Source organism: Ictalurus furcatus, chromosome 5, assembly GCF_023375685.1.
Source record: "Ictalurus furcatus strain D&B chromosome 5, Billie_1.0, whole genome shotgun sequence".
NCBI lineage: Eukaryota > Metazoa > Chordata > Actinopteri > Siluriformes > Ictaluridae > Ictalurus > Ictalurus furcatus.
In genome coordinates this window covers 4729364-4753759 of record NC_071259.1, presented here as the reverse complement: position 1 = coordinate 4753759, position 24396 = coordinate 4729364, and the positions used below count along the sequence as shown (strand labels likewise).

The 24396-nt window shown below is 40.3% G+C and overlaps 1 protein-coding gene across 2 annotated transcripts in view; it reads left to right on the top strand.

Annotated features, from left to right (window-relative positions):
* LOC128607465 (membrane-associated guanylate kinase, WW and PDZ domain-containing protein 1) overlaps window positions 1-20825 on the top strand; it is a 66934-nt gene extending 46109 nt beyond the window's left edge. For both annotated transcript variants that reach the window (XM_053624336.1, XM_053624337.1), the window contains 9 exons: window positions 702-1215; window positions 1506-2037; window positions 2110-2173; window positions 2322-2702; window positions 15625-15825; window positions 16339-16406; window positions 16502-16648; window positions 17853-17991; window positions 19699-20825. In XM_053624336.1, the coding sequence (XP_053480311.1) occupies window positions 702-1215; window positions 1506-2037; window positions 2110-2173; window positions 2322-2702; window positions 15625-15825; window positions 16339-16406; window positions 16502-16648; window positions 17853-17991; window positions 19699-20492 (2840 nt within the window). In that variant the 3' untranslated portion in view covers window positions 20493-20825. The remainder of the gene's footprint in view (window positions 1-701; window positions 1216-1505; window positions 2038-2109; window positions 2174-2321; window positions 2703-15624; window positions 15826-16338; window positions 16407-16501; window positions 16649-17852; window positions 17992-19698) is intronic.
* Window positions 20826-24396: the final 3571 nt, after the last annotated feature.

Genomic DNA, 24396 nt, shown 5'->3' with positions numbered 1-24396 from the left:
TACTGTATGTCTCGCAAGCTTTGCCAAGCGGACAAACACTCTGTGTCTTTTCTTTGCACTCTTGTCTCAGTTATTTGCAAACGAAATGTTTTTACAAACTCTTCTAGACAAAAAAAAAAAATGCTTCTAGGCAGCTGTTTTCATGTCTGTAAAATGAGCAGATTTCAATACAATTTCACAGTTTTTACGTTTGATTCAGTATACTATTATAGTAAGTATTTATAATGCAATTTTTAGTTGTACAGTATTTTTTAAACAGGATATTGAAAGTAGCCTGCTTTTTCTAAATTACGTTTTGATAACCTTCAAAAGGCTTTGACCAGGACTCTTGAAAATTAGACTTAAAAATAAGTCCTAACCCCTGAATTTAGATTAAAAAAAAAAAATCAGTTCTCAAGTGTTATTATCAAGAATTAAGTAGGGAAAGTGAGAATTTGTGATTAAAATACATCAGAGCGGTTTGTATTACTGTCTCTCTTCCAGTCTCTTTTAGACACAGCATTAGTTTTTTTCTCTCTCTAAGAAATCAGCATAAGGAAATGTCACTGCAATTTATCTCACTAGTCCACAAAGTCATGTAGTAAACTGCATTTTCTAATATCATTTTTGGGTTATATTTCATGCTGTCCAATGTTTACTTTAAATGACCTATTTACTTTTATAGTGCATTAATATCTAGTATTTTCTCTCTCTTTCTTTAGGGGATATCCTGGTGTACATTAACGACACCTGTGTGCTGGGAACCTCTCATAAAGAAGTGGTGGAAATGCTGAGGGTTGTGCCTGTGGGCCAGAGCGTGGATATGGTGGTCCGTAGAGGCTACCCCATACTCTATGACCCTGATGGCAGCCCTAGACTGTCTCAGGCGACTGCTTCACATCCTTCACCTCTTCCAACCACCACCCAGCCCAAAGCCCAGGCCCTGCTCCCACAAACCCAAACACTTCTCAATAACAGTGGGCTTATGTACAACGAAGAGGGGAGATATCCCAGAGCCTATGGAAGAAGTGCATCCAGGTTTAGCCTGGACGCCAATGGAAACACGTCACATTATTCACCACCTCCAAGAATGCCATCTTCTTACCGATACTCCAGTGAGGGAGAGAGCGATAGCCTCAGGCAGCCACATTCTCAAAGAAGGATCAGGCAGCTGCAGAGCGCAGATCTGGCCAGCCAGAGTGACAGCGAAGTGGTTTCAGCAATAGGATCACACAGGTTACATTTATCACTCTGGCTCTTACAAAAAATATGCACACTGTTTTCTTTTTGTATTTTTTTTATTTCAAGCAATTTGAAATAAAAAAATATTGCTCCTGATATAAAGAGAGTATGAATGTGGTCTCAATACAGAGCAAAACCATTAATAATTGTGTCATATTTATGGACTGCTCTGCACTTTGGGACAATAAACATGTTGTAGATAACTGACCATATATACCTAGTTATTGCTTCCATACATCTTTGCAGTTTTTGTTGATCTCCATCCTTCTCCTCTTCCCTTTTAGAGCCTCCTTTATCCGAAACCACAACAACAACTCTCTCTACCCACCATCGCCTTTGCGCTTTTACTCTACCAAGTCCTCCGATAGTGACCTTTCCTCCTATGCCCCCAGCCCGCCCCTCTCTCGTTTGCCCCTCCCCCAAACAGAATCAGGCCACGCCTCCACTTCCTCCTCCCCTGCCGGAGGGAGACGATACTTTCAAAATGGTCAACGCTCCCTGCTCACCCCTCCCACCAGCGTACACTCCGATGGGCCGTACTTCACTTTCAGCAGTGCCAACAGCGGCAGTCCAGGCAGCAGTGTCCCATCACCAGGGGCGATGAGCAATGGTGGGGGCAGGGAGCTGGTGCCCATTGCCCTGGCAAAGTGCAAACAAGATGGGAGTTTGGGGTTCAGCTTGATGGCGGGCGGACAAGGAGGCAGGACAGCGGTGGTGAAGAGAGTGTGGGACCGGCAGCAGTGTAACGGTCTCCAACCTGGTGACGCCATCGTGAAGATCAATGGAGCTGATGTGCAGAGCCTCAACTTCATTCAGGTACAGAGAGGAAGAGTGGAAATTGCAGTATAGCATTATAAACAGAAAATGAAATGTTCAATATTGTTCTAGGTCCATCGTATTTTGGAAGAGCACACCAAAAGTGGAGAGGTCATCCTGCTAGTTTATAGAGGAGGCAAGTGCCATATAAAGCAGATCTTTAATAGAATTTTGAAATTGCAGTGTACCTGACTGTTCAACTAAAAAGAAAACATCATTCTGTATGCATTGCCGACAATTTGTTCACAATTATACTTTATATAATTTTTATCTCCTCTTCATAGGCTCCATATATTCATCGATCTCACCAAAGTATAGGCGTCAACACAGCCCCACTCTGCCACGCCCTGCCTCTGCCTCTCAGATCCCGGTTACTGACACTCCACCTCTGCTACGGAAGTCTCTTACCCCGCCCCCTCAATCCCTGGTGCGCTCTTCATTGGTCCAGAGCACCAGTTTCTTGGACTCTGTACCTGTCACACTAACGCTGGAGCCTCGCGATTGGATGAGTACTGAGGAGGGCGGGACTATACTCTTTCCCAGATTGAAGACTGAAGAGAAGAGCCGACCGCCTGTGACACGTGGATTTGAGGTGGAGCTGAAGAGGAGGCCAGGAGAGGGATTTGGATTCGTGATTGCATCACAGGACATGGAGAACGGCAGAGGTGAGTGCTTCCATAACACAGAAGCATTAAAGGGGACCTATTATGCACCTTTTTACAATACAGAGTATAAGTCTCAGGTGTCCCAGAATGTGTCTGTGAAGTTTCAGCTCAAAATACCCCTCGGATCATTTATTATTCCATGCTGTAAATGCCCCTTTTAGTTTTCATATGTGTCTCTTTAAATGCACATGAGCTGCTGCTCCCTACCCCTTTCCGGAAGAGAGCCTTTACAGCTCGTGCTTCGGATACTACGGCAACAACAAATCAGGATAACTTATACGACTGACACCGTAAATACTGGTGTTCTCCCCTAAATGTATGAATTATACAGGCAGTAAATGTTTTCGGGTTAAAAATATAAACGACCACATAGCTCTGGTCTCCGTGAATACAATCAGAGACAACGGTAACTTTAGCCGCATTAGCCGTGGAATTTGCTAACAAGCACATTCGGAAAGGCGATTCGCAAACATTCACAAAATATAAAGTGCGATACTTACGTCTTCTGGATATGAAACTGGATCACGAACTGCTGGTACTGATCCCATGCTTGAGAATCAATTTTTCTGCAAATCCTTTGTATTGATCCTCGTTCACAAAGCAGTCTGGTATTGAATAATTGTTGAACGAGGAATATCGGTCGAAATCTAGATGCATGGCTGTAGCTTTGCAATTTGGATTTGGTTTTATGTAAAATGTGTTGAGCATTAGTGGACATACTTGAGTAAATACATTAAGACAAAAATGTACTTTCATGGCCCTGATTTTTTTTTTTTTTTTTATGTCTATATTCGAAATGGCTTTCTAGTGGTCACTGTACACTACATAGGGTGCAGAAAGTTGTTCTGTTGTACAGCACGTAGAAAGCATAGCACTTATCCTATCTAAGCTCATTTGGCAATGCTTAAATGCTTAAAAGTATTTGATGGATTGAAGATGATAAATTTTGAGTATATTATTATATTTATTCATTTTTTAAAATTTGTTCAGAGAACTTAAAAGCCATGCGATACGGAAGGCTGTGAATTACAGAATTGTTTGTATTATTTTATTATTTATATTTTGTACTTTACCCAGTAATTTTCTTATTTACTTCAAGGGGAAGATATTGAATATTATGAATCTTATCTATTGTTTGATAGACATAAAAACCTGACAACAGCTCTTTTCAGGTTCTAAGATGCTAAATAGTTTAGAAACATTGTGAACACAAAAGTTCCACCACTCTGACCATGTTTGTGAATTTACTGCCACCTACTGGTGTGATAAGGCTTAGTATTTTATTTTCAAGTTCATAGTGTTTTTGCCTTCTCAAGTTAGTTTAATCATTTGCCTCTTTAGAACTCCATGGATCCTATGCCACTGGGGTGTATCAGTAAAAACAGACATGATTTGGAATGCTAATAGCTAATAGTAATTTATTGAATGTGCTTAATGTGCTTTGTGTGCTTTATTAAGGCAGTTTTAACCATTCCATATCAGGGGTGAAAATGCACTCAGCAATGTCAAACAAGGATAATCAACATTCAAAAATGAGAGAAAGAGATGAGGGTCAAACCCAGGAGTACAATGAGAGTTAATGTCAGTCGATGTGTGACAGGACTTTGCAGAGAGACATGGACACAACAGGGTATGTACTGTATAGACAAGGACTAACACAGAACAGGTGAACTCAGTTGAGTAGCAAACCAATGACAGGACTGGGGTGAAACGAAACGCAGCAGAAACTAAAATACCAGAACATGGCATTCGTCACCAAGGGAACGGTGATGCAATGGGGAGCGAAGCATGATATTAGTACTGTGTACACAATTAACATGCCAAACATCTACATATAGGTTTATTTGGTGCAGGTCGTTTCTAATGAGAATGAATTTCAATGAAAATTTGACAGAAAAAATTAAATCAGTGCAGTTTTCACCAAACACATTTCAGATGCCCCAAAATAGCAAACAACAAAGTGACCATGTGAATTCATGTAGTCATGTGAAATTGTGAATATGCAATAAAGGAATAAACTCTGCCTTAGCTGAAGGAGCATAAGAAAGGTGTCTGATATAAAAGTAAACTCAAGAAATTGACAAAAAGCTAATGCATATTTTTGAGTATTTCATACTTACAAGTGTTTTTCGTGGTGTGTGAGCACTGTGCTTTTGGTGTTCCTGAGTTGTGCTGATGTGTTATCTACAGTCCCTGCCGAAAGTATTGGAACAGCAAGCCCGAATCATTTGTTTTCACTACACACTGATGACATTTGGGTTCGGGATCAAAAAGATGAATATGAGACAATATATCAGCTTTATCAGTGTTAAACAACTTACAACGTGGCACCATTGGTAGCAGACCACCAAAATATTGTATGTTTTTCTAATGTTAGGATTTAGATTAAAGTAAAAACCGACCTTCTGAAAACGTCGAATGTGAGGAGAGGCTGAAGTGGAACAAACTACGATGAAGGGGTCTGTTTACTGACACCCGCTGAGGTTGCCTTTTCACTGCTATCAATATGACCCTAGAATTATTTCCTGCTACATCTGCTTTTAATAATCTGTCAAGCATCATCTGACTGCTGAGTGATGGTAAATGATATTTTAATTTGCGGACATGTGTGTTGTATGTGCGCGAATCTGCGTGTGTGTGTGAAGATGAGTCAGGGTATGAGCTCTGTAGTATCTCTGTCGAATTTTCATCTTAATGATAATAACTAGACTTTAAGTTTTTAAATGGATCATGTGAAAATGCAATCACCGTAATTGACATAGCACTGTCAATCAAACAGTGTGGGTGGGATTTTGGAAAGACTTTCTGATGTGGAGTGCATTGAGGAGGAAGTGATGAAATCATTATAAACTTGTGCTGGAGGAAGTAAATTCTCCTGTAATGTTAATAATATGGAGGGATGTTTTCAAGATTGCCAACAAGGACAACCTGATTAATTCTTGTTTCAGGCTGAAGAGAGGGTGTGTTGCTTTCGTACATAATAACATTAGTGATGCTGATGGGTATGAAGTAATTCACAGGGGGAAAAAATACAGTGGTCCCAGGTCTGCGCAAGAAAAAATGGCCGAATGGTTAATCAAACCGATGTACTATAATGGTCTCTTATTATTGCATACTACATACTGTACACTCACCAACCACATTAATAGGTACTCCTGTATCCCTGCTATTTCATGCTCGTTTGCACTTTTGCAGCAGATGCAATTGCATATGCATACATATATATAAATAGCTTTTTCTAATTAGCATTTACACTTGGATAAAATTGCGTACCCATGTGCTTCTCTCCTTTTAAACACATACACAAACTGCTTTACCATGCACTGGAATGCATCAACATATGTACCACAAGTTAAACTGCTGCACAAACAGAAACACCATGGAAAAATCAACATCTGCAGAGAAATGTTGTAAGAGAGAGGAAAGAGACAGATGGAGCACACTGAGTAGAGAGAGATAAATGCCAGAGTACAAATTATAAGAGAGCACTTGATCGATCAATCAACAGAGCGATTATCCAAGGTGGAGCAACATGACAGATAGAGATATGAGTGTGTGGCTAAGGTTTGAGACGTGTGTCACAAAATGGGCGTATCGACTGTTTTTCCCGCACCGCTGCACATCTGACACTAACGTCATTATACGCTCTGCTGCTGCCACAAAGGCAAGCCTTATACGTACATATTTTACCTGATCTGCAAGCCACACACATGGTTAGACAGATGTGAAGTGAAAGGCTGTGTTTGCTAAATTAGCACCAACGTGGGTGGAAGCAGATTAGAGTAGACATTAGCATGTTCTAGCCTAGAGCTAATTGCGTGCAAATTATTAATTTAGCCTCATTGGAAAGCTCATTAGAACATGGTAGATTGAGCTGAGCGATACTGCCAGTGTGAATGCAAAGGTAATAATAAACATTGGACGAGAAAGTGAATGCAAGGGTAATAATAAACAGGCTCGGGTAAAAGTTGCCTGGACAATGAACTTAAATAGGAAGTGAGACAGGATCATGAAAAAAAACCAAGTAATTTTCCTTCATGCAAGTTCATCTAAAGTACTATTCGAACAGGATAAGATTTCCAAACTTGTGCCTGGTAAGACATCTCTAACAAATCAGAGATGGGATTGTATGCACGATGTACGCATGGTTGTTAATTTAAAAAATAATAAATCCATACACATGTTCATCACCTAAAACCTCAAGAAGATATGATCTAAGTTACCTGGACTGTGGCGTTGTTCTTGGTGCCATGCGTGCAGGTTTGAGTATTTCAGAAACCTCTCAGCTGCTGGGATTTTCACACACAACAGTCTCGAGAGTTTACACAGAATGGTGTGGAAAACAAAAAACATCCACAGAGTGGCAGTCCTGAGAGCAGAAACGCCTCACTGATAAGAGAGGTCAGAGTAGAGCGGTCCGAATGCTTTGAGCTGACAGGAAGGCTTCGGTAACTCAAATAAGCACTCTTTACGATATGTTGAACTTTATAGCGAATGTGCTACAGGAGCTGTAGACCACATCAGGTTCCAGTCCTAGCAGACAAGAACAGGTATCTGAAACCGCAATGGGCATATGCTTACTGAAACGGGACTGTTCAAGTCTAGAAAAGCATTGCCTAGTCGAGTGAAACTTGATTTCTGCTGTGGAATGCAGATGGTAGTGTCAAATCTGGCATCAGTAGCATGAATTATGCCCCACAGTGTGCCTTGTGCCAGCAGTTCAGGCTGGTGGTGGTAGTGTAATGCTGCAGGGAGTTTTTTTCTTGGCACACACTGGGCCATATAATACCAATTGAGCATCGTTTGAATACCACAGCCAATCTGAGTATTTCTGCTGAATAGGTGCATCCCTTTCTGGCCACATTTTACCCATCTTATAATGGCACAAGTTGTCTCAAACTGGTTCCATGTATATGTGCATATCTGAATCCAGTAGAGGATCCTTGGCATGTGGTAGAACAGGAGATTTGCAGCATGATTGTGCACCTGACAAATCTGCAGCAAGCACGTGATGCAAGATGGACCAGAATCTCAAAGGTATGTTTCCAACACCTCGTGGAATCCATGCCACGGAAACCCGAGGCTGCTTTAAGAGCAATGATGGGTCTAATCCAGTATTAGTATGATGTACATAATAGATTGTATATTACCTGGTGTTATATTATAGAAGGTAAAATACTGTGCAGTGTTTCCATGTGCAGTCTGTAAAAATGACTGATAAGATGAAGTCAGACCAGACTCAAACCCTAGAGATACTCCAGTAATAATTATACAGTCCCCTCTGAAACTATTGAAATGGCAAGGCCAATTCGATTTTTTTTTTTATTAATTAATGAGCCTGTTCCAGAAGCAGCCATGCAAGCCCAAGCCATGACACTACCTCCACCATGTGACCACCCTACATTTAACACATTTAACACATCTACATATAAATACCAGGAAGTAAAAGCAGAAATCTAAACCTAAACTCTCGTCTCATATCCATCTTTTGCTCTCAAACCCAAATGTCTTTGGTGTGTAGCACAAACAAATTAACTGGCCTCGCCGTTCCAATAGTTTCAGAGGAGACTGTTTTTCAGATAGGCCCTAGGTTGATTTTAACCTCTTGAACTTTATCCTCGCAAATTTGCTAATCTTGAAAGGACGAGCTTTCCGAAAGAGTGTGTGGTCTCTCTTTCTAAAAGAAAACAAACTGGTATTTATTAAGTAGTACTCACACCAGCTATCTTTCCTTTTCCTCTAATCCCCTGCCTACATCACAGTAAATATTTCCCGTTCCTTCTGCTCGAGTTCCACGAGCCCTGCGGGATCACAGTGTGGATGCACACCCTGTTTTAGACTGCGCCAGAATGACCAAATGATCATTAAATCGCCGTCATGTCTGTGATGCAGTACTTTTGTCATGCTTGTGTACGTCCTTTACAGACATCGAGAATCGAGACTGCTACATCGTCCCTCGTCCTCACGGTCTCAGTTGCTTCCTGTGTCGCTTGCGTCACACCATCCTGTCTCTCACTGTCCCGCTTTCCTTCGCTCTTCTCGCTTCATCTCTTCTTGCTTTCTGTCTCTATTTCACAACCCCCCCGTTCAACCCCCCACCCCCAACCCCCCCTGCTGCTCTGCAGTGGTCTCTTTCCTCTCTCCCTCATTTGCTCCTCCCCATCACTCTTTCTCTCTACCTCATTCTCCCAACTCCCTCCTTCTTCCCCTCTGTTCGTATTTGCTCGTAGATGCTGAAGTTAAAAATGAGTGCACTACGCTGAACGGCTCCCAGCATGAGACCTACAGAGTTTTTCGTTCCTTTATTTTCTTAATTGTTCGCTTGTTTGCATGTGCAGATGCCACGGTCATTCTCTCAAGATTTTGCTCGCTCTCACGTTTGCTGGGATTTAATAGGAGTGTGACTGTGAGACTGGGATCAGGACCCTGCCTCCACACACACACACACACACACACACACACACACACACACACTGAGCAATGCTGGAGAGACTGCAGTCGGCTCTGAAAAATGTGAAGGATTCCAAACGTAACTATCTCTTCTCTCAATTTCCTGTTAGACTGCATCTGACTAGATTTCTCTAGCGAGAGCAACATGCTCCTCTTGAACTGTCGCTGAGTTGCTGCATTGATGATTTTTATGATTTAGCTAGGTGATCTGAAGACTGCCAGTTTTCCTTTTATCTGAAATGGGAATGAATTAATGAAGGGCTTTGATGAGAAGAGTGTGATAGGAGTGTAGCGGTGCATGTCATTTTATAAATGGCTAAAAATATTGCTGCATGTGTTTATAATGCGCTGAATTGTGTCACGGATTGCTTAAAGGTAATTATCTGCTTGGATGAATTACATGGCCATAAGTGTAACACACACACACACAGCCACACAGCACAGACGGTTGTCCCAGGGCCTGTCATGGGGATTCCCTCCTATTTATCTCAACAGAAATCACACTGCGTTTCACTTTGTCATCCTTTTGACTGCACTTTAGGACCGTCAATATAAGCATCACACCCACACATACACCCACCCACACACACACACACACACAAATACACGTGCTGCTACTTCTGTTCACTATATAATGTTAAAGTTGAATGCAATGTACTACATTCCAGCTGCTTTGTTGTATATAGTTTTCTTGGTGCACAGTATTTGTGAGAGTGTTTTTATTTATTTATATATATATATATATATATATATATATATATATATATATATATATATATATATATATTTCCACAAGAATTTACTTCTTCCTTTTGAAATTAAAGTCTATATCACTGCAGGTGCTTGGCTTAGACAGGTACGTTGTGTTTTGGCATTCCCACGGTTAATGTCCAGGACATTAACATATTAATGTTAATTTTAATTGTATTAATATTAATGTAATGTTTGTAATAATTAACATATATTTTTTTAAAAGTGTATTGCAAAAAAAATATCTTGAATCTAATCACATTTATCTACTATTTCATGTTATAAGATTACAATAAACCAAGTATAAGATTATTAAAAATCTATTTCTAGACTTTTTTTTAATTTAATTTAATTTTTTACTATTTTTAAGCTTTAAATGGTTCTTGTTCTATCGGCAGATTATTTTGCTAATTTTAAGCAATCACTTCTGGAAAGAAGCAAAATTATCTGCCAATAGAATAAGAAAATATAAGCTCGAAAATAGCTAAATATTTCTAGAAATAGGCTTAATAATTTTGTATTTGGTTTATTGTAACCTTATAATCAGAAATAGTAGATAAATGTGACGAGATTCAAGATATTCTCACTTGCTAAGATGGCATTTTTTGCAGTGTGTCGCTGTTTTACAAAGAAATTGTATAAAATAAGTATATGTTTTCTGTAAGGAAATTTTTTGTTGATTTAACATTTATGGAAGGAGTCTCCAGTTTCAGGCTGCAAAAGTGATAGTAAGAACGCGCTTGCTTCAGGACTATTCAACAACATTAAATGTAACTATAATGAATTAATTTTTAAAAATTGTAATCATTGACAAATTGCTGTGGTATTATCGGAACACCTTCAGGGTTTCCTGTCATAGGAAATTAATCAACTTCGGTGGGGGGGGTTAAATGTAACTTAGCGTTGTGTCAGGTCATATCACACCACCCTGTCCTATAACAACACGCCCTGACAGGTGTTATTCCTTAATTAATATTGGTATAGCATTAGTCATTTGCATTAGTTGTGTATTATCACTGGTGTGAATTATATTTGAAATGGTCTGTTGGAAACGCAGCATGTGATTTAAGCCATATTTGAGCTGGATTACTTATAAGTGCTATAGTTGAAATGATTTCCAATGCGTATTCTGTAGCAGACTGCTTTCGATATATTATATCGAGGTCGACCGATAGTGGATTCAACCGATACCGATAACTAAGTTGCACAGTACCGGCCAATAACTGATTAATCAACTGGTGATTTTTAAAATTGATACTGAGTGAAACCATAACACACAAAATAAAACTTTGCTGAACTTTATCACATAAATAAACAGTACTGACTGTACCATGGAAATGTACTGTACATTTTTTAAATGAATTAAATATATAAATATGAATGTACGTTAACTATTAATGAATAGTAAAGTAAAAAAAAAGATGTGCATCCAAAATGAATCAAAAAACACTTCAAATAACACAACAAAGTTTGTCAGTGATGGTTTTTATTTCGCCTCTAGAGGCCTCTCTCGTGCTGTGTAATGACGGCGGACCCTTCTCAGCCGCTCATGCAACAGACACAACTGGGAAAAATTATCAGTGTGGATTTTTTGCGATAACCGATAGTTTCGGTTGTCGGTGCTGATTAATCAGCTCTAATATTATATACATTCAGTCATAGTAGCGGCAAACCAGGTAATTGGAAGAACTCTGTACCTTGTTATTGTTGCCTGTCATGTAATGCTATACATGTACGTCTAGGCTATGACGTGTCAGTCCAGGCAAATTAGATATCCCAGCTGAATCAGACAGGCAAATCTATTAGAAATTATATTATCGAGCCTCCTCTGGGAAATCTAGTCCAGCTGCTATGGTGGTTTAGTTTCATTGTGTAACACTAACGCTAGTTAAAACCACTGCAGTAAGCGGCCTTTTTTACATTAGTGGACACACACACACACACACACACACACACATTCCTCTCCTCTCTCTCTCAACCAATTCTTTTGCTCATGCTTTTTTGGTGTGTGGTCTTGTTCTGCTCACTTGTGTTGGTGTTTCACCATTAATCAGGCTCTTATGCAGCCAGCTGTTTGTGTGTGTGTGTGTGTGTATACATGCTCATGTGTGTATTAGGGTCTTGTGATTTATACATAGCTCAGCTTAATTCTACAGCTTACTTTGCACTTTTCACACCCTGGTGTGTCACAGCCAAGTAAGTGTGTCTGGGTGTGTGTGTGTGTGTGTGTGGGAGAGAGAGAGAGAGAGAGAGAGAGAGAGAGAGAGAGAGAGAGAGGAGATGTATATATGTATAATATAGAATGTAGAAAAAGTCCCAAATGGAACACCTGTGCATGGATATTTTCAGAGTAATTACCCATATAAATAATAAAAAAGACATACTCTGTAAATCTGAAAATCATTGAAGCATTAATCTTCAGTAATTGTTTTATTGTAGTCAGGGTTCAGGTGGAACACTGGGAGCAACAGGAATACACACTAGATAGTCCATCCAACTCCCAGGATGTTTTTAGGAGGTTCAAGCTCAGGATTAAAAAATGGATCTGTGAATCATGTACCGCAACTTGAAATATCCTGCATAAATATTAAGCTAAAAGAAAATAAAATAAAATCAGTTTGGCTTGAACAAACCAAAGATGGCATCACGTCCATGTCTACACGAAAAAATAAACAACAGCAGCAGCAGTTCATACCGAAAGAAAATTGACACCCCTGACCTCCTTATCCTTAATGTGATAGATTAGCCAAGGCTAATGTAGCGAACATGATGCTGACATGAGGAAAACATTGTGTAAACTTTGTGTCTAAATCACACACGTGTCTCGAGGCTGCTGTTAATAATTCTCTGGGGGGGGAAAAAAAACAACTGAAAAATCAATTTCTTCCTCATGAAATAGTTCAGCATCTCTCCAGGCAAACTCCAGGCTGAGGTCGGATCAACGCTGTGAAGGCAGAATATGTTAGAGATGATATCGTTGATAATATACGTCCAATTTAATTCCTGTTTTTTTTTTATTACGGACTTTTGAATGCTTATGCACAAACTCTATTAGCCAAACCATGTATTTCATCCTCGGCAGCTGTAATGAAGCTGTGTGAGGAGAGACGATGAGCCTATAATGTCCGACAGAGCAGAGAACAGCACGTGAGTTTAAATGTCAGCTCGGCTTTGTGGACAGATGAGCGCCGGGTATGCGCACGATGTTTACCGTGTTCGATGGCTTATGTAATGTTACAGTCTCATCCTGACAGGAACACCCTGCGTACTGAGGGTGAGAAAGTGATGGAGCGGGAAAAAAAAAAACCAGAGCAAGGTGAAAGAGATGACAGAGATACAATGGAGGGAGAATTGTGAGTAAGGCTAAAATAAGAACGGACGGGTGAGAGGAAACGAGGAGAGAGAGATGAGAGAAGACGAGAAACAATGATGAAAGAGAAAAAAGAGAAAGCCAGGGAAGGGATGACAAGTTCTTCTGTCCTTTTTTGGTGAGCCTGTGTGCACTGCACTCTCAGATTCATGTTCTTGGCTGACAGGAGTGGGACCCGTTGTTTCTGAGATGCTTTTCTGCTCACCACAGTTGTGTAGAGTGGTTATTTCAGTTACCATAGCCTTCCTGTCAGTTCGAACCAGTCTGGCCATTCTCTTCTGCCGTCTCTCGTCAACAAGTTGCTTCCGCCCGTAGAAATGTCGCTTACTGGATGTTTTTGTGTTAACTCTCAAGACCATTATACATGAAAAGCTCAGGCGATCAGCAGTTAAAATACTCAAACCAGCCTGTTTGGCACCAACAACCATGCCACGGTCCCATTTTGTTGTTTGATGTGAATGTTAACTGAAGCTCTTGTGGCTATACATTTAAATTGTTTATCTTATGTTGATTGCGCGACAGTTATCAGGACAGTGTGCATTTTGCTTTAATTTATTACTACTTACCTTATTTAAAAAACAAACAAACAGTTGTGTTATAGCTGTTATGGAAATTTTTTTTCTTTTCTTTTTTTTTTAACTTATGAACTTGTACTAGAATCCAACACTAGCACAACCTAGAAGTAGATATCTCGGATATGCAGTTTAAAGTGCTGCATTGTCTCTCTCTCCAGTTCAAATGTAGACAAACAACAGAATATTATTAGTTTTTTGCAGTTGGTCAAACACTGGTCCATATTGTTTCCAAAACTGATATATTGAGCCAGATTGAAATCCTCCATAAATTTTTAATGGTATTGAAAATTCTGGAGATTGGCTAGGCCAGGGGTGTCCAATCTTATCCGGAAAGGGCCGGTGTGGGTGCAGTTTTTCATTCCAACCAAGCAGAAGCCACACCTGAGTCTATTGAAAGCCAAGATCAACTGATTAAACAGGTGGAATCAGGTGTGGCTCCTGCTTGGCTGGAATGAAAACCTGCACCCACACCGGCTCTTTCCAGATAAGATCGGACACCCCTGGGCTAGACCTTGCAAGGCCTTCTTGAGGTATTTTGCCGGTATGTTTGGGATCAGTATCTTGTTGAAACATCTATCTTCTCCCCAGATTCAGTTTCTTGGCTGATGATGAAATTCTCATCTAATATGTCCCATTACATCTCTCTATTTATGATTCCTTCAATGATGCGTAATGCCACAGTACAGTTTGCAGAGAAGCAGCCCCATATCATGATGCTCCAACTTCCATACTTCACTGTTGGCGTGCCGTTGTTGGGATCATATGCGCAACCCTTGTTTCTCCAAACATGACAAGCTGAATTATTGTCAAAGAGTTCTCATTTTATTTCGGCTGAACAAAGTATATCGTTCCAAATGAGCTCTGATTGATCTAAATGCTTTTAGATGTGCATCTCTGTGGAGAAGTTTGTTGTGGGATGTAGGAATGTCATCCTGCAACTCGTTTTAGTTACTGCTGGTTTCTCTCTTACCTTCCTTGTCATTAGTCTGATAGTGATATGATAATGAAATCAATTCCTAATCAATGTCTTTTATAATGCCATTTGTGTGAGAGCATTTTTTACAGCACTCATGTCTAGAATTTTCTTTATTTTTGTAGCCTTTAAATAAATACAACGTGAATATATGAACCTTATGAATATATACTGTTTTTGTTTAAAAGTCAAAATGCATTATAAACAGTATATTTTAAGTGGATTTATGCGTTAGAAGTATATTAAATAACAAACACAAAAAGTATCCAACAACTTATTTCCCCTCACTATATACATTTAGATATCTTAGCTTTAAGTAAGTACAATATGAATGTCTCTTTGTCTCCCTTTGGGCACCTGTAGGTTTTTGCCAGAATCGTCGAAGATCATTGCTACTGTTTCAGAGTCGTTCTCAGTCCATCTCTGAGAGATACTGTAAATTGAGTCAAAACATTTTTTGGCCCAGCTGATGAATAATTGCACTTACACACTGGCTCTGCATCCCCTTCAAATTGCTCTCTACTTTTCTTCCCCTCTATTCCATTGATTGTTTGATCTCTTATGTGGACTGTTCAGCACTTCTAAATTATTGTGGACTCAGTAGTCTGTAGTGTCTTTTGTCATTCTAGCTGTCTCTAATTCAGTTCCATTTTATGTGTATCATATATATATATATATATATATATATATATATATATATATATATATATATAAAATTTTAAGGGAAACATTCCTGATTGATCTTACACTACATATCCTGAAAAAGTCCAACTAACGTAATGAAAAAATTCACTGTCTTTCCAGCGGCGTCTCTGCTGCCTCACCGGTTTGTGACAGTACGTCGTGGCAGTCCTGCAGCGCGAAGTGGCCTGATTCGGCCCGGGGATCGGTTGGAGTCAGTAGAGGGACGCAGTGTGGTCAATCTGCCCCATAGAGAGCTGGCACAGATACTGCGCAGAGCGGGCAACACATTGCTTCTGACCGTAGTCCCGCGCTCCAGTGCTCGTGAGTTGCATATGTTTCTTTAAATGGCTTTTTGACTTGGCAAAGTTCTCTTTGCTTTGCATAATGATCATTTTCTCTTTTACTTCATCCTTTGAAACGGATTAAACGCTATTTCTCATTTGTATGTATTTATCCCAAAATTATAGAGTTTTATGTACGTTTTAGAAAGCTGTAACATGAACTTTTCTGGTTCTCATTTGCACAATTTAGAAACCAGTGCTACACTTTAACCAGTGTTGCACAGCTGGCCAACAAACAACTGGGTGGCCCAGAGTCAAATTATTTATAATCCCCTACATTTGTGAGGATTGTATAGGAAAAGGGTGGTAATTCTTGCAGTTTCTTCCAATATGGATGTGCGTAACCTCTGTAATCTACAGAGTACTGTGATCAAATAAAAAGTGTCACCTTAACCGCTGTGCCCGTGTCCCATTATACCGTCACTTCACATTCCTCCTCTCTGATTGGCTGTTCGTTCCACTCCTCTCACACTCTCCTTCCTGTCTCCCTTAGAGTCCTCTGAGCACGCAGGCAGTGATCTCCATCACAGAAGCAGAAAGCCTCACAGGTCCAAACCAAAGGTCAGGCAACATATTACTCTTTTAGGCTTGTTGGCATGGAAACGTATGACTATGTGAAATCAGCCTTATATATCTGTTCTCTCTCTCTGTCCCAGGATACATCACGGTACTACAGTGTGGAGCTAGAGAGAGGCCCCACTGGTTTTGGGTTCAGTCTGAGAGGAGGAAGCGAATATAACATGGATCTTTATGTTCTGGGCCTGATGGAAGGAGGACCAGCCTCGAGAAGCCGGAAGATGCAGGTTAGTGGGTGTGGATGTTTGTATATGTACAGTGAGTGTCTACAGGATTTTAGTAATAATTAGGCGAATATTGGCGCTGTACATGTATTCAGATACGTTATTTAGTACTTTGTAGAAGCATATTTAGTAGCAGTTACAGCTTTGAGTCTTCTTGGGTAAGTCTCTAAAAGTTTTGCAGACGTGAATTTGGGCAGTTTCTCCCATTCTTCCTGGCAGATCATCTCAAGCGCAAGCAAATTGGATGGCGAACATCAGTGAACCGCCATCTTCAGGTCTCTCCATGGATGTCTTGGGGGTCAAGTCTGGGCTTTGGCTGGGATACTCAAATACATTCACACGCTTGTCCTGAAACCATTCCACCATTGTCTTGGCTGTATGATTTGGGTCATTTTCATTCTGAAATGCGAACCTTCATCCCAGTCTCATGTTGTGTCCACGCTGGAACAGGATTTCTTTAAGGACCTCTCTGTAGTTGGCTGCATTCATCCTTGCCTCAATTCTAAACAGTCTCCCCATCTCTGCTGCTGAGAAGCACCCCTATAGTACGATGCTACCATGACCATGCTTCATTGTAGGGATGGTATTAGCCAGGTGATGAGCTGCACCTGTTTCTGCCAGATGTAGTGCTTGGAGTCCAGCTCAAAGAGTGTCATTTTTGTCTCATTAGACAAGAGAATCTTCTTCCCTTATGCTCTCTGAGTTCTGTAAGTGCCTGCCATATGCCTTTTACTCCAGAGTGGCTTCTATCTAGCCACTCTATCATAAAAGCCTGATGAATGAGTATTTCTGAGATGGTTGTCCAGGTTCTTCTATCTCTGGGAGAAGCTCTGTTAGAATGGTCACTGGGTTCCTCACCAAGGCCCTTCTAGCACCATTACTGAGTTCCTTTTTGTTCCAAGCTTATTTGATTTTACAATGATGGAGTGCACTGCGCTCCAGGGAACATTCGAAGCTTTAGAAATGGTTTTACACTCTTGCCCAGATCTACGTCTTGATACAGTTTGATTGCGGAGCTGTACGGGAGAGTACCTTGAACTTCATGGCTTAGTTTCGGTCATTTAATTTTTTTGCTCAAATAATACAGAAAGTGTATAAGCTGTACTTAAAATGTATCTCTATTTATGTTAATGGAGATCTGGTGCAAAATTGCAGGTCACACGTGTTTACTATAAGCCTAACAGTGCAATTCTGGTTAATGTTGCAGGTGAGCGACCAGTTAGTGGAGATCAATGGGAACAACACAGCAGGTATGAGCCACAGTCAGGCTGTGGAGCAGATCAGGACTGCAGGCCATAAGATCCATCTTGTCCTGAAAAAAGGCAACGGATACGTTCCTGACTACGGTAAGTTTACCCCCAATGAGACATGCCAAATGCTTACTTCAAGTATGAGGCACGAGTCTCTTTCAAAGGCTCATTTATCATGAGGAATCCAGTGCATGTTTTGAAAGATGTTTTGAGCTGAGCATGTGATGAATGTGAGAGGATGATACAGATAGACATTGCTGGACATAAATGCCAATGAAATTTCGCTGTAAAGATATAAGGCTGACAATTCTGGGTGTATGGGTTGTTCTTTTTCTTTCTTTCTTTAACAGATTACTAACAACATTTTCTCCTGTGCTTTTTTTTTCTATTTTGCATGCTTTCTGTCCTTTGAGTCACTTTCTTTTTGCTTTGACATATATTTATGTTTTCATATTTCTTGACTATCTTGATTCTTCTTCCCGTCCTTCCGTTCTATTCTCGAGCAATTTGATTTCCTGTCTCCAACATTTACTCTTTCTTGTCTCTTGGATCTTCTGTTTCCTTTTCTTTTATTATCCTTTTTCATTTGAAAACTCCTTCCCTCTTAACCGTGATGGAAACCTTCACACTTTTCTACTTCTCTACATTCTTCCCTCTCTCGCTTTCCTTTCTTTGTCTGTCCCTCAGTGGAGCTTTCCAGTCTTTCTCTCTGTATGACCAACTCCAAGCTGGGCGAACCTTGCTTCTATGTGATCGGGCGGACCGAGAACACGCGGTTGGTAGTCGTTCCTGTTAGTTCTCCCATTTTCCTGTTTTCTCTACCTCTCTTTCTCTATTGCGAAATGTACTGTATCTCTTTAACCGTGTGTGGAAGTCGTCCGCTCAGTGTGTCTAGTCTGGGAGCCTGTGCTGTCTAATGGTAATGTAAAATAATGACGAGAGTTAGTGCTTTAGAGTAGAGCAGCCTGTATGGAAACCAAAATAATCAATAAAGATATTTTTCAGTATATATTCTGGTATAACATAATAGCATTTAACCCATATATTTTTTTAACAAGGTTTAGTTTTTTAATGGCGTTACTGTCAGATTTGAGCCCATATGCCATATGCCATATAAATAGTAAACAGAAGTAGAAAGTTGTGAGGTTGACAAATGTAGTGGGTTATATAGTACAAAAACATATGTGGCAGCCCGGGAAAAGCCTTCACATGGTGAAATTTTATTACAAACCTTATTAGAAACTAAATTGATGTTGCTATGACTGCTTCCTTATGGCTTGTAGTTATCCAACAATGTAAACAAAATGTGCAGGAAGGCAGGATGCAAGTATTGCTTAATAGGCAATCCCCAATAATCATTGTCCACATTCCAAGTGGACTTAAAAGAGCAAGCAGACTTATACACAGACAATTTATAATAATAAAAAACAAGGAAAATGGGTGAGGATCAATACCAGGAAACACAGGACACAGACCTTGGAAAATAAGGCTCCTACGTACTAAATATTAAATCCACATGAGGGTTGTTTACTAATCGCTGGGTTGGCGGCTCGATTCCCGACCCACATGCCTTCACACGCCAAAGTGTCCTTGGGCAAGGCGCTGAACCCCAAGTTGCTCCCGATGGCAGGCTAGTGCCTTGCAGAGCTGCCACTGGTGTGTCAGGACATATACCTACATATAGCCATATGTGCATGTATATACTGTGCATGTGTGTCTGTTTGAAGCTGTCAGTTGTTAAACTCAGTGTGGTACTGCTTTGGCAGTTCCTAATTGGGTCGTTTAATCTCTCCCTTTCTCTAGGCCATGATCACAGAGCAGCCGTCTCCTCCCTGTCCTCAGCCCTGCAGCCGGATCTGGTTACAGTGAATCACAAACACCGCCATCTGAATTCCACGTCCAGCCCTCCAAGAACAGGCAGGACCCGCGGCCAGAGAGGAAGGACAGAGCGCCAGGGCCGGGAGGAGAGCCCCAAACGAACACAGGTCACAGGTCACAGGTCAAAGGACAGGAGGAGGAGACAAAGATCCCACAGTTTACCCAGAAACATCAACGGAGAACACAGCGATGTAGAGGAGTTCAGTGAACCAGCGACAAGAGGACGACGTAGGCAGAGAGAGATAAAAGAGGAGATAGAGAGGAGGAGTAAAAGTGAGGAGAGAAGGAGACAGCCAAAAAATGAGAGTGAAGAAGAGACTCAGGGAGAGGAAGAGCAGCAAGACAGAGAGCGGGAGAGAAAAAAACTGGACATGCCCATTCGTAAGCAGAGGTTCGCAGAGTTGAGTCAGAAATCGAACGAGGAGGAAAAAGAAAAGTTGGACACCAAGCAGCGGGGAGAAGTAGAAAACAGTCTGTTTTTGCGAGAGAACAGGGAGAGGAGAGATGGGCAGGAGCTGAAAGGTGAGTCAAAAAGTGAGACAGAGCAAATGCTGCCAGATGTTTGGGGGAGAGAGAGAACATGGCAGCGGGTAGTCGACGCTCGACCCTATGTTAGCTTGTCTCTGCCAGGGCTAGAAAAGGTCCAGTCCAACCACCTCTCTGCCATTGAATCCCATCAGTTTCCATTCTCCTTTCTCATGTCCCAGAATCTGAAATGAGTGTGTTGATTGCTAGTGGTTCAGCTGCCAGTCTCCCTAAATTCTCTACCTATGAAAGGTTCAGAAGCCAAAAGCACCATAGCGCCGGGTCCCTGGCTCAAATCCAATCTGCTCACACTCAGTGGAGAAATGGAAAGACGCAGACTTACAGGAAGAGTAAAGGAGCAAGCAGTGAGAGAGAATTCCATCACATGACATAGTTCTGATTTGATGCAGTTTTTGCCATATAATGTCATCAGGTCAACTATTTGAAATCTTTTAACAATTTGAAATAGGCTATTGTAAGTAGCTGTTGGGCCACATTAGCATTTTCAAATCAGAATGACAAATGTTCAGGGGTTTCTTAAGTTTAGTTTTTTATTATTATTATTATTATTATTATTATTATTATTATTATTTTTACACTTTTGGAGATTATAGCCATATTATGGTCTTTATACTAATGCTAAATAAGAAGAATAATAAGTGTTAAAATATTTGTATGAGCTTTTCTCTCCTGCCACTGCATATTTCCGTCTCTTGCTTTCCTTTCTCAGTTGAATGCTTGAGGGACGTTTTCTGTCCCCATGTTGTTTTTTTTCATACTTTGTGCCTGTTTTTAGATTCTGCTTCTTGTGTACTACTCGATCTCTTAGCTCTGGGCCAACTTTTTTCTTCTCTCCCTGCTCTTTAATTGTCTGACTTTTTTCCGAAGCTTGTTATTATGAAAGGGAAGACTGGTTGAGTAAGGATTTAGTTTTGTCTCAGAATGTGGGGCAAACACGAAGCAATAAAATGCCACAAGCCAAGCTTTTTGATATGCAAAGAAAAAAGATGAATGGTATGTGGTATGTATATTAAACGTTTCCCATTACAGATAATATGTATGGCATAAATCATTTTGGGGGTGTGCTGTTGTAAGAACGCAATTCAAAACGAGGTGATGTGACACCGAGACACAAAAGCAGGAGTTACCGTTAGCACCCAGACGCTGATTACTTTCCTATAACAGCATGACAAAAAGTGTTTTATTCCTCTTATACCACAGTATTCATAACGCTTCCAAGTTTTAATGTTATGAAAACATCCGCGAGACAAGTTAGTTTTTATCATTACATATAAATAATCATTCCCTTCACGAGCATCTCTTTTATTTTTATTTCTCATGGATTTAATAAGACAAAAAATGCAACTTGTCAGGTTACCGAGAATCCACGAAGACTCTCCTGCGGCAGAAAACTGTTCCACAGCACTGACACTGGAGACTCCTTCTATTAATGTTACATAAATGCCTCATAACGGAAAACTTCACCGTATCAACAAGTATGCTTTTTTTCTTTGTGATTATAACATAAGGTGTGTCTGTCATACAAGTCCCTGTAAATGAGCTGTTACTATAGAAACGCTAAGATATTAGAATGAATACGTTAATATAAACCTGTGGGTTGAATTACAGCTGGAACGATTGTCAGAGCTGCTGTTCTAGAAACTTAATCAACACTTTTTTGGCAATCAGATTTGAGAATTCAACAATGCTGTGGTATAAAACACATGAACCATGTCAACTTATTTTATAGCATTTATTTGTCTTGGGAATTCTCACCCAAATAACAATGACAGGGTTTGGCCTTTAAACATATTGCTGTGTATTAACAATGTAACGTGTTAATATTCTGTGTGTATTTACTACACACTCATATGCTTAAAAGGATTCAAAGTCATTCGAGTCCCACAGGCTTTATGCCTTCTAAGTGAACCTTATCATTTTGTGGCTCAGTTAATCATCTTCCTGTCACTTGACCATTGTCCTTATAACCTCACTGACCTCGGTTTGAGTGTAGCCTAGAATATGAAGGATAAGCCATTGCCTATGGCAATAACCACATGACTGATATTTTATATTGCCTGTGAAAGTCACATTGTCCTGCAATGTCCATTGTTAAGTACTGAAGATACACTATGCAGCAGCGAAGTGGAGGATTCAAGGAGGAACCGAAATAGCCAGCAGCCACGCTGTATCGCTACACATTTTAATCCCAAACTCGTAGATCATGAAACAGTAACTGAAAGTGCCCTCTGTATTCCAACACTACACATTCAAGACATCAGTCCCCAGCTCCTTCCTCCTTCCTTTGACATTCTGCACTGGATGGATATGCACCTCATGGATATGGACTAATTTTAGGAGTTTGTTTTATCGATTCTACCTGTTTTACCAAAGACTGCAGTAAATCGTTGAAGCTGGAATCACAAGACTCTGTTTGCAAACTGTGTAAAGCCTCTCTTCGAAGTTGTTGTCATGGTGATCATTTGTCTTTCTTGATGAAGAGGGGGACTTTTGTGTGTTTGTGTCTTTATCTTGTCACGTCTGAATGATCAAATAAGGGCAATGGACGTCAATACACGTATTATGCTGCTATTCAGCCATAAACCAGTGTAGATTAATTATTAACTACTTAGTGTTCTTTCCTATACCTCAGGAGAAATTCTCAGATGGACGTATAAAATGTTTTTTTTTTTTTTTCTCCAGAGGTATGAGATGGGAGTAGGTTTAGAAAAGAACTAATACTTTTATACTTAATAATACTAGAGTGCCAGATGCCAAACGTATACTAGTAAGCAGTATGATGTCACCACTTTAAAGCGTTCGTATAGCCGTATAGTTTCTACATTCCCAGCGGGTCTGGGCTAAGTTTCAGTCTCGGTGTGTGCTGCGTGTGCTGTAAAGTAAGAGCATTCATAAACCTAAAAATCGTAAGTAAAAGGATATGAGCCAGTGCCAGATGCAGCTTTACATTTGAGATCCTTTCCTCTTTTTGCTATATATGTGCAGGTATACAAATATATCTATGGCCATGTATGTATTGTAAATATATATATATAAATATGAATATCTAACAGGTGTACAGTTTATTATCAACATGAATATAATAGATATATGATTATATTTCTTTTATGATTATGTTATATACAGTTGTAACCAAAATGCAAATTATATTAAAGTAATAAAGATTCATGTATCTACTATAAAAGAACAATGGCATGACCTCTTCTTTTTTTTATTAGTACAGAGTTTTAGCTACAGAAATATGATCAGGGAAATCTAAAGTATGTGTTTATAGAATGAGATCTGCAAACATTTCATTTCTGCTATCTTTCTCATTACATGTGGCCAGCTCCAGAGTTATAGACACTTCGGGGGAGGTTAGAGGAGAACTGCCAGACTGGTTCAAGCTGATAGGAAGGCTACAGTTACTCAAATAACCACGTTTTACAACTGTGGAGAGAAGAACATGTGGAACCTTCAACAGCAGAAAACCATGCTAAAGCCTACTGACGCTAAGCAGGGTTAAGCCTGGCCAGTACCTGGATGGGAAAATTAAGGTTGCTGCTGGAAGTGGTATTATTGAGGCCAGCAGGGGGCGCTCACCATGTGGTCTGTGTGGGTCCTAATGCCCCAGTATAGTGACGGGGACACTATACTGTAAAAACAGCATTGTCTTTCAGGTGAGACATTAAATCGAGGTCCTGACTCTCTGTGGTCATTAAAAATCCCAGGACACTTATCATAAAAGAGTAGGGATATAACCCCGGTGTCCTGGCAAAATTCCCCATTGGCCCTTCTCTATCATGGCCCCCTAATAATCTCCATCTCTAAATTGGCTACATCACTCTCTCCTCTCCACTAATAGCTGGTGTGTGGTGGGAGTTCTGGTGCACTATGGCTGCCGTCGCATCATCCAGGTGGATGCTACACACTAGTGGTTGTCAAGGAGATTCCCCCACCCCATTATTATACAAAGCTGTATAAAATGTAACTGTAACTAACTAACATTGGATTCCGCTCATTGGTTTTCAACCAAGAACATTAATCTGAGGCTACGGCGGGCACAGGCTCACCGAACCTGGACAGTTTGGAAAAAAT